At 42.9% G+C, this 14726-nt stretch overlaps 2 protein-coding genes across 4 annotated transcripts; both read left to right on the top strand.

Annotated features, from left to right (window-relative positions):
• Positions 1-11: 11 nt before the first annotated feature.
• On the top strand, positions 12-6719 carry asb15a (ankyrin repeat and SOCS box containing 15a). Of its 3 annotated transcripts, none has more exons than XM_023419912.2 (10): positions 12-83; positions 1270-1413; positions 1516-1553; positions 1900-2031; positions 2634-2792; positions 2885-3130; positions 3521-3692; positions 4267-4810; positions 5414-5567; positions 5648-6719. In XM_023419912.2, the coding sequence occupies exons 2-10, from the start codon at positions 1310-1312 to the stop codon at positions 5803-5805; spliced, it is 1707 nt and encodes a 568-aa protein (XP_023275680.1). In that variant the 5' UTR covers positions 12-83; positions 1270-1309; the 3' UTR covers positions 5806-6719. The 3 variants fall into 3 exon arrangements, with proteins under 3 accessions (XP_023275680.1, XP_023275681.1, XP_023275683.1); XM_023419913.2 differs by having other exon boundaries at positions 17-83; positions 1306-1413; XM_023419915.2 differs by lacking the exons at positions 12-83; positions 1270-1413 and having other exon boundaries at positions 1900-2035.
• A 3452-nt stretch (positions 6720-10171) lies between these two features.
• lmod2a (leiomodin 2 (cardiac) a) lies at positions 10172-14726 on the top strand. The gene is made up of 3 exons (XM_023419937.2): positions 10172-10717; positions 12276-13505; positions 14696-14726. Exons 1-3 carry the CDS (start codon positions 10442-10444, stop codon positions 14714-14716), a joined length of 1527 nt encoding a protein of 508 aa, XP_023275705.1. The 5' UTR covers positions 10172-10441; the 3' UTR covers positions 14717-14726.

Here is a 14726-nt window from a genome sequence, read left to right on the forward strand (position 1 = left end):
GGGGGGGGGGGGCAGCTGAGCCACGACACAAACACTGAGCTGCTGCTGCTGCTGCTTCGTCCTGCGAATTCAACATTTACCAGGTGAGAAAAATGAAATTTAGGCTTTATAACGTTACAGGTGTATTTTTCAGATTCTCCTCAACAGAGTGATGTTAAAAGTCAAAGACTGTGTAGCTGCTGCCCGTGTTATATCTGATCGACAGTAACGAGGTCAGGGGTCAAAGTGTCCTGAAAGTAGAGCTGATAACAAAACAAAAAAAGAAAAAAGTTTGAGCTCAGGAAAGAGAAAGGAGGTGGTTTTAGTGTCGGCCTCTCGGTTTACTCTGACAGCTGCTGACCCACTTCATTCCTAAATGTTAACGTTCCCAACAGTCAGTGGTGGAGAATTCGTTCACTGCAGCACTGAAGTACAAGTCTGAGGTATTTGTACTTTACTTGAGCATTTTCCATTTTCTGCTACTTTCTATTCTATTTCTTCACAACATTTCAGAGGGAAATACTTAATACTTCCACCCAACTACACCTGGATAAAAGCTGCAGTTACTAAACTTAGCTATAGATAAAACCAGAGGTTCTCAAACTTCAAGTCAAGGACGTTCCCCTAAACCGACACAGATTAGACCACGGACCCCGTCTGATAGGAGTTTTGCTTTCAGATGTTTTATTACAGAGTGTTTGAAACCCATGAACAAAACAGATTGACAGACTTTATCTATCCTCTCAGGGAAATTCATGTAAAATAGTTTCAGATTCTGTCATCGTGTTACTTATGGATGGATTTATAGTGAAAATAGATTGATCTCGTTTTATTAAGATATCCATAATGAAAACATTAATATCATTAGTTGTAGTCCAATATAGAGTAGTTAAAATTACTTTCAATAAAGCTGCAACATTAAAATGCTGCTTCCACATTAACACATGAGTAATAACAATCTAATGATTTAATATATAATATTATAATAGTCAAAGAGGACACTTGTCTGCGTTGGGAACCTTTTAGTACTTTAAGTAGATTTTCCTGACTATACTATTTTTACTCAAGTAACATTTTCATTATAACATATAACATTTTGTACTTTTACTTAAGTAAAACTTTATAACAGTGGAACCAAGATCAACACAGAACCTTTGCATCTACAGACAAACATGTCTCTTAACTGTTAATTTAGCAGGTAACAGATTATTTCTTTTAGTTTGAGTATAAAGATCAGGGTTATTTTTAGCAGAAGTTAATGTTATGACTTGTGCTGTTGCTGAACTGAAGTCGTGGCTTTGTGTGACTGCACCTGTGTGACGTCAGAGGGATGGATGCAGCCGACGACCTGGATGAAGACGAGCTCCTGGACTGCGACGTTCAGATGATCATTCAGGAGTCGTGTCAGAGGGAACACCTGTCGGGATCAGGGAGGTACGAGCATGAACCAGCGTCACCGTCCACATCCTCAAAACCTTGATCACATGATGCGTTTTTTCTAAAAATGTACCTTCATCTTCTCGTTTGTATGTTTAGGAGTGAAGCTCTGAAGCTTGTGGACGCCATTGAACGAGGTGAAGGTCACATACAGTTGTTTTTTTTTACATCACAACTGCAAAGATATTCAAAGATATTCATTAATATCTGTCACTTTGTGAGAGATGATGCTTCTCTGTGCTCAGGTAATGAGACCGGCGGAGACACTTACACAACACAAACATATCTGAGTCCAAGTTTGGGCACAAAACAGGAAGAAGGTGCTGATCTTCACTGGTGACTTTAAATCAAACTGCTGCTGGTGCTCTGTTAACGGGATTCATCCCTGAACACACAAAGTTCAGGAGGCGCCGTGGCTGATGGGAAATGTGGTCCTACTTTTCAGAAACAGGATAAACTCCTGACCTGAAACTGTCTCTGCAGGCGACATGTTGGCGCTGCAGGAGCTCTGTGATTTCCCAGCAGCCTTCAGTGCGGTGGATGAGCGAGGCCGGTATCCTCTGCACAGGGCGGCGGTGCAACCTCTGGCCTCGGTCCTGGAGACGGTGCTGTACGGTGGGTAAGAGGTCCAAACTTTTACTTCACATGATTAAACTAGATGGCAGCACAATGAGATTCTTACCGGTTTGTTGTTGCTTTTTTTAATTAATTATCAAAATCCAATATACACTACATTAACATTTATTTTTAAAGATTCGTTAAATATATAAGCTGCTGTACAAAGATCTTTTTATATCACTTCACTTTTACAGATATAAGACAATATATGTATGAAATATTACATTTTTAACACTGATAATGTCTTAAATTATAACATAAATGATTCTAATTTAATTCATTACAATCAATTCATACTAAAAATGTGAAAATATTTGATATTTGAAGTATTAAATCTGGAATTTTTACAATTTTAATAAAGATGATTCTGTTTTTATCTTATTTTTGTGTTTTTGCTGTTTTGTCTTCCAGTCAACAGGATGCTCCAAATGAGAGGATGAATGCAGAACAGTTAATACAGTGTATGATGTTTGTTCAGCTTCTTCCATCAGGCTTTAAACAGCTGGTGTTAGCAGATGATCCCATGAGTCAGTATGTGCTGCTGCAGAAGTTGATTTTCGAGCTGAATTCAGTGAAATAAAGTGTAACTTGTGTTTCAGCGTCTTTCCGTTTGACTCTGGAGGAAAAGACTCTGGAGGGTGAGACCTTCCTGACTTTAGCAGTGAAAGCCAGTTTGGTGGAAAATGTGAAGATGCTGCTGGACCACGGAGCTTCTCCTCACACCACCAACAGCAAGAACGAGTCTCCTCTGCTTTTAGGTCAGGACGCCGTCTGACATGTAGCGATGCCCCGAGACAAGTTTTGTCCGTCCTCACCGTCAGTCCCTCCTCCTCTCGTGTCCTCCCTGCAGCGGTCAGAGCCGGATCTCTTCAGACGGCTTCCTGTCTGATAGCTGGAGGAGCTCGGGTGGAGCAGGTGTGCCTGAAGAAGTGGACGGCCATGCACGAGGCCTCCAGGGCCGGATGCGTCCACGTCGTGGAGCTCCTGCTGCAGAACGGAGGTCAGGTTTTGGAGACTGACCAGCACGGAGTGACTCCTCTGGGCATTGCTGCAGAATATAGCCACGCTGAAGTCCTGGAGCTCCTCATTAAACACGGTGAACCACTAATACCACACAACCCTTCCATTTCACATCTCTTTTATTGTGCCATTGTTCTGGGTTGAAAACACACTATTAATTAAACCAGCTATGTTTAAAGCTGCACTAATCACTATCTTTATGCTATCAATGGATCAAATCATGAGGTCACTTATCAAAATAATTGATTATGATTTAATATCAGGACATTTCTGGCCATCAGGTCTTGAATGTGCCATGATCTTGGCATCACATCCTTCATGGTTCATCTGAGTTGGTCATTTCTTTCGGATTTAGCGAAAGATTTCTTCTGCAGCCTTTCTCCAACTTTATTTAAGATAACACAGCAACTTAAGCAACGGATGAAAGGTCCAATTTATTTACAAATTATTCTGCTTTCACATGAAGGTGCTGACGTAAACGCTCAGGCGCCGAATGGCGACAGCGTCCTGTATGATGCCGCGGGTTCAGGGAATCCAGACTGTGTCAACATCCTGCTGCAGCACGGAGCAAACCCCAACATCCACAACCTGAGCTCCCAGCTGCCCATCCACCGAGCGGCGTACGAAGGACACTACCTGTGAGTACGTCAACGTTACACACCCGTTAACACGGTGGCTTGTTGTCGGCTTTGGGACTAGTTCGAAGAAGAGGGGCCGAAAAACTCGGGAATGAACAACACAACGAGGCTTTACTTGCTGAAACGTTACTTAATAAGGTAGAAACAAATAACCATCTAACACACTGTGGTGTTCTGGAGGTTTCAGTCTCCTTATTTAACACATCCAACTCAAACATCAAGCCACAGGAAGAACAAAGCAACCTTTAGGGTTCCTCAGATTTCAGATCCCAGGTGAGTCCCTGAGTTTAAATCCCTGGGTTCCATAGTTCTGGAAACTTTTTGTCTGGAAAGTGTTGTTGGACAGACAGAAGTGGAGGGCAATACCTTTTTTATTTTGCTATCAATCCCATTGATAGTCAAACAAATCGTTTTTATCAGTACTTTGGGAGTGAATCTGTCCGTTCAGAGAGTGATCTATAGCCTCGCCTCCAAGGAAGGTAATATTTTGTGAAATGTTCAGGCTCTCCAGTTTTCATGTACATTAGTTTCAGATGTTTTGCACTTTTTCTAGAATAATCTTTTTCTCCATCAGAGCGTTGAGGATCTTGATCCCGATCACCACTCGGCGGGCTCTGAGGCTGTCCGGCCACAGCCCCGTCCACTCAGCTGCTGACGGGGGCCACGCTCACTGCCTGGAGCTCCTGCTGCAGAAAGGCTTCGACGTGAACGCGCTGTTAGCCCCTCACATCTCTGACAACTACGGAGACATGAGGAGAAGCCCGCTGTACTTCGCTGTCTCCAATGGGGACGCGACCTGTACCGAGATACTGCTGAAGGCGGGAGCCAAACCCGACCTGGACCCGCTGTGCTGCCTCCTGGTGGCGGTTCGGTCAGGACGCTACGAGATCGTGAAGCTGCTGCTGGCGGCCAGAGCAGATGTGAACTGTTACTTCACGGTGGTGAACGACACAGTGTTTCCCACAGCGCTGCAGTACTGCCTGAAGGACGAGGTGATGATGAGGCTGCTGCTCAACAACGGCTACAATGCCGAAAAGTGTTTCTGTTGTGACCATGACGACGACTGGGACGAGCTGAGCGAGTCTGAATACTCACAGCATCAGGAGGACAAAGTCACTGTGAGTTCTTTTCTTACCAAAGAAGTAATTAGTAAGTTTCACAGCATGAAACCTGGTTTGTTTGTTGATTTGTCAGAAGGATTACGCAAAAAGTATTGAAGGAGGGGGACGGGTCGTGGGCCAACGACGAACCGATTACATTTTGGCACAGATCCAGATTGTTCACTATGATTTTCATTTTTTTTCTCTTAAGCCTGGTGGATGTTGTTTGACATTGGTTTTGGCGGCAGAAGATCTACAAGTATTTTGAGTCATTTATCAAACAAAAATAAACAACATTTTGTTGGTTCCAGCTTCTTAAAAACGAGGATTTGCAACTTTCCTTTGTCTTTTTAAATATCTTTGAATTGTTCGTCAGACAAAGCATGATATGTAAAAACACTTTCAGATCTGGGAAATTGTGATTTTGCATTTTAAAATAATAAGCAGATATATGATGAAAATATATGAATGAATGATAATCAAGTCCAAAGTCCAGCTGGTGACCGCTAGAGGCTGCAGTTCATTACAGCTACAATAATTTAACAGTAATTTGAGTGTGGAAGTTCAACGTAAAGGTGTTAGCTACCTGTCTGTGTCACACGAATCTCCTCTGTTGTCCAGTTTTGTGACTTCGTCAGCGTCTCCTGGATGGTGAACCTGGTGGGCCGAGTCGTGCCGATCCTCCTGGAGTACGTTGGTCAGGTGTCTCTCTGTGGCAAACTGACCAAGATCCTGGAGAAACACAAAGAGTGGCCTCACATCCACAGGACCACACGTGAGTTCGCTCTGTGGTTAATAACATGGAGACATGCTTGGTGTCACTTTGGTACAAACCACTGTTCTCTGTGGTTCCAGGCAACCCTCGCTCTCTGGCTCACCTGAGCAGAGTGGTGATCCGGAAACACCTGAGCTGCAGCGGCCTCATGTCCGTCCACCTGCCCAACAGGCTGAAGGACTACCTGCTGTTCAAAGACAACGACCTGTACTCCAAAATCATCTGCAGGGAGGACTGAGGGGACGGGTTCCCTCCGATCAACTGCGTCTTAAACATTAGCAACTTTGATTTTTTTTACTTTTGTGGTTTATGTAACGGGGCCTGTATTTATCAAACTTTTAAAAGATACACTTAAGAAAAAGTGTGAGCAATAACACACATTTCTACACTCCAACAACTACAACAAAACAGTATTAAAGACATTTTGTTTTCTGTTCGTAAAGTTTCAGTGGCAGTGACGTTCGAGGAGTCAGGACATCATGTTGTTGTTAGGTTGTGTTGATAATTTATGTACTAACCTCTAAAACACTTTCTCATGACAATTAGTATGCAGTATATACTGTATGTCATAGAAAAAAAAAGTATGTTAAGTAAATAGATATTATATTTGCATGAAATCCTTTGTATTTAATTATTAATATGTGAAAGTAGCAAAAATATAATATATTTACAGAAAAAAAAAATTATGTGGGGAAAAAAGTGGAGTAACACTGTGTCAAATGTTCATTAATTAGTTTGTTAATTCAAACATTAATTTTAGTACTTATTGCTTCAGCTAATGTGTCACATGAAAACATGAAAGTGTGTTCGCCTCTGTTTCTGCACCGCAATCATCTTTGAATTTTTACTTTTCATCATTGAATTACGTCCAAGCAGTTTGATAAATACAAGCCCTGATTCGTACTGTATGACTGTAAATGATTTTTGTTTAACATTGTTTCAAAGGGGCATTAACTAAGATTATCATTGTCCCGACTGTTGCACAAAATAACCAGAAAATATCTGCAGTTAGTCATTGATAATTGTCACTTCATCACTGCGTCAGGTGACTCAGGAAATCTACCAGACCAGGTGAAGTTCAGACCATTACATGACCCAAAGCAGGAAATGTATATACTGTAAATTCTCAAATAAAAGCCGAAATTGAAATAACGCTCACGTCTGAAGAACTACTCAACAGTAATTAATTCCAGTCTCCGCTACTTTGCCATTTTATTTTCGAGCACTTTTGATTTACTGTCAGTAAAACTCACTTTCTGCAAAGATGTTTCACATTAAAAGCCTTTCAGTGGCTAAAGGGCATAATCCATCCAGTTCCTGGTAGACTTTTAACGTGAAACATCTGCAGGAAGTATTATTATTATTATTATTGTTATGCTGAATTTACCAAGATAAAGAAAACTGGGAAGTTTCTTTTGAAAATATACGAGTAAAACAGGAGAAATTAGAAATAAAATAAAAGCCAAAGTCATGTCCTCACTAATGTCTGAGAATTTATGACGTTATCAGTATTAAGAATAAGTTTCTACTCTCACATTTCTAACAGTTGTAAATATGTTTGTTCTGTGTTTTATGTAATTACAATATGTTTAGTGGGACCCATGAACGTCAGCACCAGATGTCGTGCCTGTTCATGTTTTAGATGTGGAGATATTTCACTGAATAAGTTTAAACTTTGACCTGCTGGTGGCACTAGAGAAAAATATCAGAGAATCATCAGAGTCACTGGAATTCATCCTCTGAGGAACAAGAATGTCCGCTCCACATTTCATGGCAATCCATTCGATATATGGGAATGTCAGTCTGAATCAAGTTGCTGCCTTTCTCATGAGAAGTTGAGTCTGTTCTCCCCATCTAGTGGCCGCTGGGGGAACTGCAGCTGCTCATTTTCACAACACAACACAGAGAGACAGCGAACACGCAGAGAAAGTGTGACCCGCGTCCTCCTGATGACAGACTCTAAATTTAACCTCCTGACCTGCAGAAATAACTACAACAACAACACGGCTCTGCATTCTGGCAGGTCACCTGCGAACCTGATAACAGAGGGAGGTCACATTGTTTTGAACGACCTCCAAGACTGTTTACACATCCAGCTGGAAATCGGGTCAGATCTGAGGCGGCCGCAACCGCAGCAGGTGTGTTAATGTGTTAAAACAAAGCAGAGCACCTACAGATTAAAGGGAGACAATAAAACCAGGAGTACGTTACACATCTCAGGTGTCATCTCTCTCTTTTGTTAAATCATTGACACTGAATCAGACTTTATCTTCAGCTTCTTTCAGTTTCCTTATTATAAAAATATAAATATGTTCAACTGACACTATCACTATCTGGTGCTCGACATCTACACCTCCACCAGCTGTCGCATCATAATTGCAAGCGCCGTTAATTAAAGGCCCTTTAACAAGCAGTGTTATCTTTAGGATGATTAATTTTAAAACAACACAGACACACTCAAGGTGAAGTTCAGCTCTCCTGAAACACAGCGTTTGTCTCTGAGGTGGACTCTCTCTGGTTCTCACCTGCAGTAACCCAGATTAATAGGAACAGCTGCATGACAACACGCAGCACCAACAATGGCAGATCACTTTATTATTTACGTCTGGCAGCAGCTGGTATTCTCTGATGAAGTCCACGAAGAACACGCTCATATCAGCATGTCGGATAAAGTTAGCTGCAAAATGAGAACACGTTCTTATAAATAGATGCTGACAGCACCGCTGCTGGCATCAGGAATAACCCACAATACGTAGAAAGTAACTTTAAATAAAGAGATGAACAGAAGAGGGCAGCGATGCACATCACACATGATACAATCCTGCCAATAAAAAGCACCAGAGCGGAGAGATAACGACCATCTACGCCCTTGTTGTCGGCTTTAATACCTGCTTCCATAGTGGAGGTCTGAGCTTTCAAGTTGCTCCCAACTTAAGCTCCTGTTTAGACTCTGAAAGTCACACAGCAAGATTCATCTGTGCATCGTTGCAAAGAAAGAGGTGCTGGAAACTTGGTGTAGTACTGACTGACTGCAGGCCTCGCTGGTTGAGTAACAAGCCAGACAACAAGCTAACACTGTTTATTCAAGTTTATTTACACAAGATGTGCAGTTGTCTCTTTTATGGAACAGTTTATTACAGTATAAACTGTCCATGGTACCACACAGCTTATAAGAGAGCTCCCTCCATTTTGGACTCTCTGTTCCCTCAAAGGTAAACACTGGCGAGAGGGTTTGCAGCTGGTCAATGGTACAAATTTGTATCTTAAAGGTCCCATATAGTAAAAAGGTCTGTGTCCATGTGTAGTGTGATTATAGATCAGCTCTAACTTCTATATTAATACTGTGAAAGTATCAAAGCCTCAGTCCACAGAGAAATGCACACAGCCTGTATTCAGAAACTGAGCCTTAAAACCAGCCGTCAGGACTTCTGTAACTTTGTGATGTCACAACAAAGCAGTCACCAAGCCCCGCCCACCTGGCCCCACCATCCAAACCTTGCAGGATTTGGTTTCTCTGAGTGTTTTTACCTGAAATCTGCTGTATTTTTATTGGATCACTCAGACAACAGTCAGAAGAGAGGCTCAGAGCCTCCTCTCTTCTGATTGGCTCTGCCTTAAAGTTCCACATAATTGAGGGCGTGGCTGCTTTGAGTGACAGGTGGGTGAGTGTATGCTTGCCACAAAATGGCATGTATTAAAGTCTCTGCTCCACCTCTTTATCCATTTTCCGATTAACCGAGAGTTAGGTTCGGAATCAGAAACTGCCAAGATGGCGACGGTAAAGCAGCTCCTCTGAGCGGAGGCTACTTCCATCTTTATTGACAGTCTGTGGTTAAAACACGCAGCAATCACCACTTTGGTCCTTTGTTCTGCAGCTGGATGACTGATGCTCATCAGCAGTAATCCAGGTCAAAGGTCAAATTTACAGCATATTTAGGATGAGACATGTAACATGATACAGCTTGTTAAACACGCTCAGGGACGGATGCATGTTGATGGTTGTCTTGGCAACCACACAACAAACCAGCCACTGCTGATGAAGACGATGATTAGAAGCTCCAGAGCAGTTACTGCTTTTATCTGATTGGCACCGGGAGAGTTTCTTTTATCGCTGTAGTTAATCTTTCTTGTTTGACATGACATTCAGTTTTGAACTTGACATGAGAAACTCTGGAGATGAAAATGTCCATGAGAAAGTTGCAGGTTTTTATTCTACAGTCTTACAGGTCAGTCTGTCCTGACTTGATGTTGTTGTGTTCTGGTGTAAACATCAGCGTCCACCATCAGTCCTCCCCCGCTGCCAGCCGGAGCTGCACTGTACATAATCCCATCATCCTCGGGGGGGAACAAGTGTTTCCCCGACAACACCACAACCACGGCGTGTTTCTGTGTCCTGACACGTTACATAACGCCGCTGTGCTTCATCTCCAATGTCTCCCAGCAGAGTTTTGTTCCCTTCTTTTCTTTCGAGGCACGAGTCGCTGATGAGCTCTCAGTGCAGGCCACTCAGAGGGCTCACATTCCTGCAGTAAGCCTATCTCATTGACCCCCCCCCCCCCCCCCCCACCACACCACCAACACCCAACACCCTAAAAAAAGACAGGACCATCACAGGCATGGCGGCCCTCCCCCTTCTCCCCGTCAGGATCCTCTGGCAGCTGGGACACAGTAGATGAACAAGGAGTCACCAGACACCCACAGCATCCCTGATCTGAGGGAATCTGATGGAGGACAAGCCAGTGAAGCAAAGCAGGAGAGAGAGAACAACTTAAGGAAGATTTAATCAAGTATCCGAGGAGTAAAAGTGCAAAGAAAAAGAGTTGAAGTTAGAGATTTAAAAGCGTTTTGGGGAGTCCGGAAACCAGCACTGAACCATGAGTACCTTGGGGTACGGCAGGGAGCTGAAGAAGTACGAGGAGGTGGACGAAGACGAGCTGTTGGCCACGCTGTCCTCAGAGGAGCTCCAGGAGCTGGAGAGAGAGCTGGCCGACCTCGACCCCGACAACAACGTCCCCATCGGCCTGAGGCAGAAAGACCAGACCGCCAAAACCCCGACGGGGAACTTTGACAGGGACGCTCTGCTGAAGTACTGGGAGGAGGAGAACAAGAAGCTGCAGGAGGACGAGAAGGTGGAGTCCAACGTTGTACAGGTAAGAACAAAAATCAGTACCTGAGTTTTTTTTAATTACCAAGAGACAATTAATCACAACATCTCTGCTGAAAATCTGTGAAATCATCCATCAGTTTTTTTGATGAATGATTTTCAGTTTTTTGTTATCGTCTTGAGGAAATACATTTGAGTGGAGTTTTAGGAAACTTTTTGGTGCCTCTCATGATGATTTTACAGTTAGCTGCTGATGTGCAACATTTTTAATGCAAGAAAAGACTAAAACAAAATGATCTTTTTACAACATCCATGTTTTTGTTGATGATTTGTTGTTGTTGTTGTTGTTGTTGTTGTCTTCTCTGTTAAGCTTCTCTGCTGCTGTAACATCCAGTTCATGGATGTTACAGCAGCAAAGAGAGTTTTTTTCTGCTTGTCTCTGCATCAGCACACGATAATTAACTTTGACAGAATAACACTTGATCAAATATTGACTGTGATTGATTATCTTTTTACAGTAGCAAGTTTCAAGTCTCTGTAAACGGGTTTCAAGAGAAAATTAAAAAACTAAATAGTTAAAGTCGCATTAAAGAAAACCTATGGTCAGAAATTCTGTTAACTTCAAGTGACAAGAATGATTAAAGCTGCACTATTAAGTTTCACATTAACAATTAAACAGCAACATGTAATCTGAAATGGGTGGAATTATTAACAACCCTGAAGTTGTATGAAGCTTTTTAGCTTTTTTTATTTTGTAGTTTTGGTTCACAGCTCATTTACCGTCAGGTTCAGTTCTGGTTTTCTTCAAACAAGCTCCAGTAAATCAAACTGTGCAGAACATGACCAGCAGCAAACAGCAGATAGACTGTAATAAAGACAACATGCAGAATGAATAGATCTGAGTGACGCGACTAAACTGTCTCACGCTGTCAAAGTAAGACTCCGCATCAACACCCTCACAACTTATTCTTTAAAATTAAAATCAGAAAAAAGATTCAGTTTCAGTTTAGGATTAAAGGACCACTCCAACAATTTTCCACTTTAAGATCAGTTGACTCATCACATTAGCACTACTCCGCTTGTAACAACAGTTGTGTGTATATATATATATATATATATATATATATATATATATATATATATATATATCTGCTGAAGACTCCAGAGGATAATGAGCATAGTGATCCTGTCAGGGTTAAGAGTTCCTCACAAACTGGAGGTGTAAAAGAGACATGTTTTTTTTAACCAAGCAGTCAAGGTCCAATTGCATTTTGAGAAATGTAGGATCCAAGAACGTGACCCATACGATGGACTAAAAATCGGGATATTTCCTCCCATGTTGTGTGTGGTTTTGATATGAAGCTTTTTACTTTGAGTCCAACGAGAGAATGAAACTTTATTATGTATAATGATGTAGAAAGTGTCACGTGTGTCCATTTTATTTAAACGTGTCACTGGAAAAAACAGTCTAAAAATATAGCCTGTCTGAGAAATGCCAGCTTTAATGAGCGGCTGCCAGCGCTGGAGAGGGTTCTTAATTAAAAGCCCTGGGGCTGCAGAATGTCAGGGTTCGACCTCATTTTCTGTCCTGTTATCGTCTGCAGGAAGGGCGGCCAGATAAGAGCAGGGAGGAACGAGTGTCAGCGAGCGGCAGCAACACCGGCAAGACTCTGGGCAGTGACAGGAAGAAGGTTTCAAATAAGGAGAAGAAAGCGCAGAGTGTTTCTGGGAAAAACGACGCAAAGGTAAACGAGGCAGAAAAGAAAGACGAGTGTAAAAAGGAAGCGCCGATCAGGAGTAAATGTCCCCAGAGGAACGGCGTCTCAAAAGGCTCGAGGAGTGAACTGAGGAGGACTGAAACCACAGACCAAAACCTGAACACGACCTCTGACCGAGCGAGCGGCAACCCCATCATCATCGACACAGCTCTGGAGCAGATTCTGGGTGACGATCCCGCCATGAACGAAGTCAACCTCAACAACATCGAAGACATCTCCCAGGAGACCTTGCTTCGTTTTGCCGAGGCCCTGTGCACAAACACTCACGTGCACATGTTCAGTCTCGCTAACACCCACGCCGATGACCGGGTCGCCTTTGCCATCTCCAAGATGCTCCGTGAAAACTGCTCCATCAGAAACCTGAACATCGAGTCCAACTTCGTGTCGGGTCAAGGCATCCTGGCTCTGCTGGCGGCGCTGCAGCACAACAGGACGCTGGTGGAGCTTCGCTTCCACAACCAGAGGCACATCTGCGGGGGTAAGGTGGAGATGGAGATGGTCCAGCTGCTGAGGGAGAACACCACTCTGCTCAAGCTCGGCTACCAGTTCGACCTCCCGGGCCCCAGGATGACGGCGACCGGCATCCTGACACGCAACCAGGACCAACAGCGACAGAGGAGGCTTCAACAGAAGAAGGAACAGAGTCCTCCAGAGGTGTCGGGACAAGTTTCTGCTTCAACTGCAGAAAAAAGACCTTCAAAAAAGCCGCCGCAATCTTCTAAGACTGTTGAAAAGCAGAACAGAAATCCTCCTCCTCCTCCTCCTCCTCCATCCCATGACCCGCCCACGAGGAAGATCGCCGAAATGGTCAAACAGCACGAAAGCTCAAACAGCACGAAGGGTCAGTCGAACCAGAGGAAACCGAGGTCAAAGAAGCTGAAGAACGGCGCCAACGAGAAGGAGAGCGCTGACATTCTCAAAGACCTGAAGAACGGCTTGAAACCGTCGCTGCAGAAGAAACGAGAGGAACCGGCCCACCTGCCGCCGCCGCAGAGGTCGAGCCGTGACGACCTGATGGCGGCGATTCGCGGAAGCAGCATCAGGGCCTTAAAAAGGGTAAGACTTCCTGTGAGTCCGTCACTGACTGATCTATATTAGGGTTTGAAGGAATTTTGTTTTGCTTGAGTGGAAGCATCACAGACATAATTCAGCCTCCAAAAGCCATTAGCCCCCGTCTGCCGAGAGCCTGCTGTCATCAGAGGGCAGCCTCTGTCGCTCCGTGAATTCCTCAACTCTCCGTCAGGTTATAAATAGTTTGACTTCTTCACTGCTGTTTGATAAGACTGATTGGTCCGGGAGCCGCTGGGAAGAGAGCAGACGAGCTGAAAAAACAATATAGAAGTATTCAACTTAAACATTATGTAAACATCAGTCTTTAAGTGGGTTCTTCTGTTTGTCAGATTGCGGGGACGATTCTGTTCATGCAGCTGGATCACGGAGACTCCCCCCCCCCCCACACGTTGTGAACCATTAAGTTTTAGGGGTTAAGACTTAAGGTCAGGGTTTCAGGGGTGATGGTTGGGGTGAGACATTTAGCGATTAACAGCAAGTCTCCTGGGAATTAATGTAAGTCAATGCAGCGTACATACAGTTCAACTGGAAACTCAGTTTTATAGATTGTTTAGGGAACAATGTGAGAAAAGAGCAGGATGTTCATTCTTAGCAAACCTGCCCTTGATAAATACAGTTTTAAAATAAGATCAAATTAAATAAAATTATGGATGAAATGAATGGTAGTGGGCGTGGCTTTTCACTTAATCTTTCCAATAGTGATGCATTGTTTTCACAGTTCCTAAGCAACACTAAATATTGATTGTAATGATGGCACTTCTATGTGGAAGCTGATAATGGCTGTTGATGCAAGTATTTTTATTTTATATTTATTTATCCTGTCGTCAAAACTTTATTACCTTGTTTTCTCAGAATATTGTTTTTTGTTGTTGTTGTGATAACAACATATTTATCATCATCATCTTCTTGAGAAAACAATTTCTTTTACATTTAAACCTTTGTGCTTCATGATTTACTCAAATCTGCTGCCCTACAACCCAAGATATAACCTATTCTATTTTATTATTATTATTATTTTGTTTTTTGAGATGACTAACTAATCATTTTTGCTGGGTGTCTTAATAATAAAAATAAAATGTAATTTTTTTAAGTTTTGGAAAGTAATTGAACTTCCATCCACCCAGTTTTAAATCTGCTGCAGCTGATAAACGTGTGTGTGATGTTTGTCGTTGCAGGTGGATCAGTCACAGACCTGAACCCCCCCCC

The sequence above is a fragment of the Seriola lalandi genome, unplaced genomic scaffold (assembly GCF_002814215.2).
Source record: "Seriola lalandi dorsalis isolate HSWRI2012SDOR001 ecotype SW California unplaced genomic scaffold, Sedor1 jcf7180002054614, whole genome shotgun sequence".
Taxonomy (NCBI): Eukaryota; Metazoa; Chordata; class Actinopteri; order Carangiformes; family Carangidae; genus Seriola; species Seriola lalandi.

Bases quoted from the DNA above. Each gene is read 5' to 3' on its own strand.
- asb15a (XM_023419912.2), top strand. From the start codon at position 1,310: ATGGATGCAGCCGACGACCTGGATGAAGACGAGCTCCTGGACTGCGAC. The intron at 1,414-1,515 runs GTACGAGCATGA...TTGTATGTTTAG, and splicing joins CACCTGTCGGGATCAGGGAG to GAGTGAAGCTCTGAAGCTTG. The intron at 5,568-5,647 runs GTGAGTTCGCTC...CTGTGGTTCCAG, and splicing joins TCACATCCACAGGACCACAC to GCAACCCTCGCTCTCTGGCT.
- lmod2a (XM_023419937.2), top strand. From the start codon at position 10,442: ATGAGTACCTTGGGGTACGGCAGGGAGCTGAAGAAGTACGAGGAGGTG. The intron at 10,718-12,275 runs GTAAGAACAAAA...TATCGTCTGCAG, and splicing joins TGGAGTCCAACGTTGTACAG to GAAGGGCGGCCAGATAAGAG. The intron at 13,506-14,695 runs GTAAGACTTCCT...TTGTCGTTGCAG, and splicing joins GCATCAGGGCCTTAAAAAGG to GTGGATCAGTCACAGACCTG.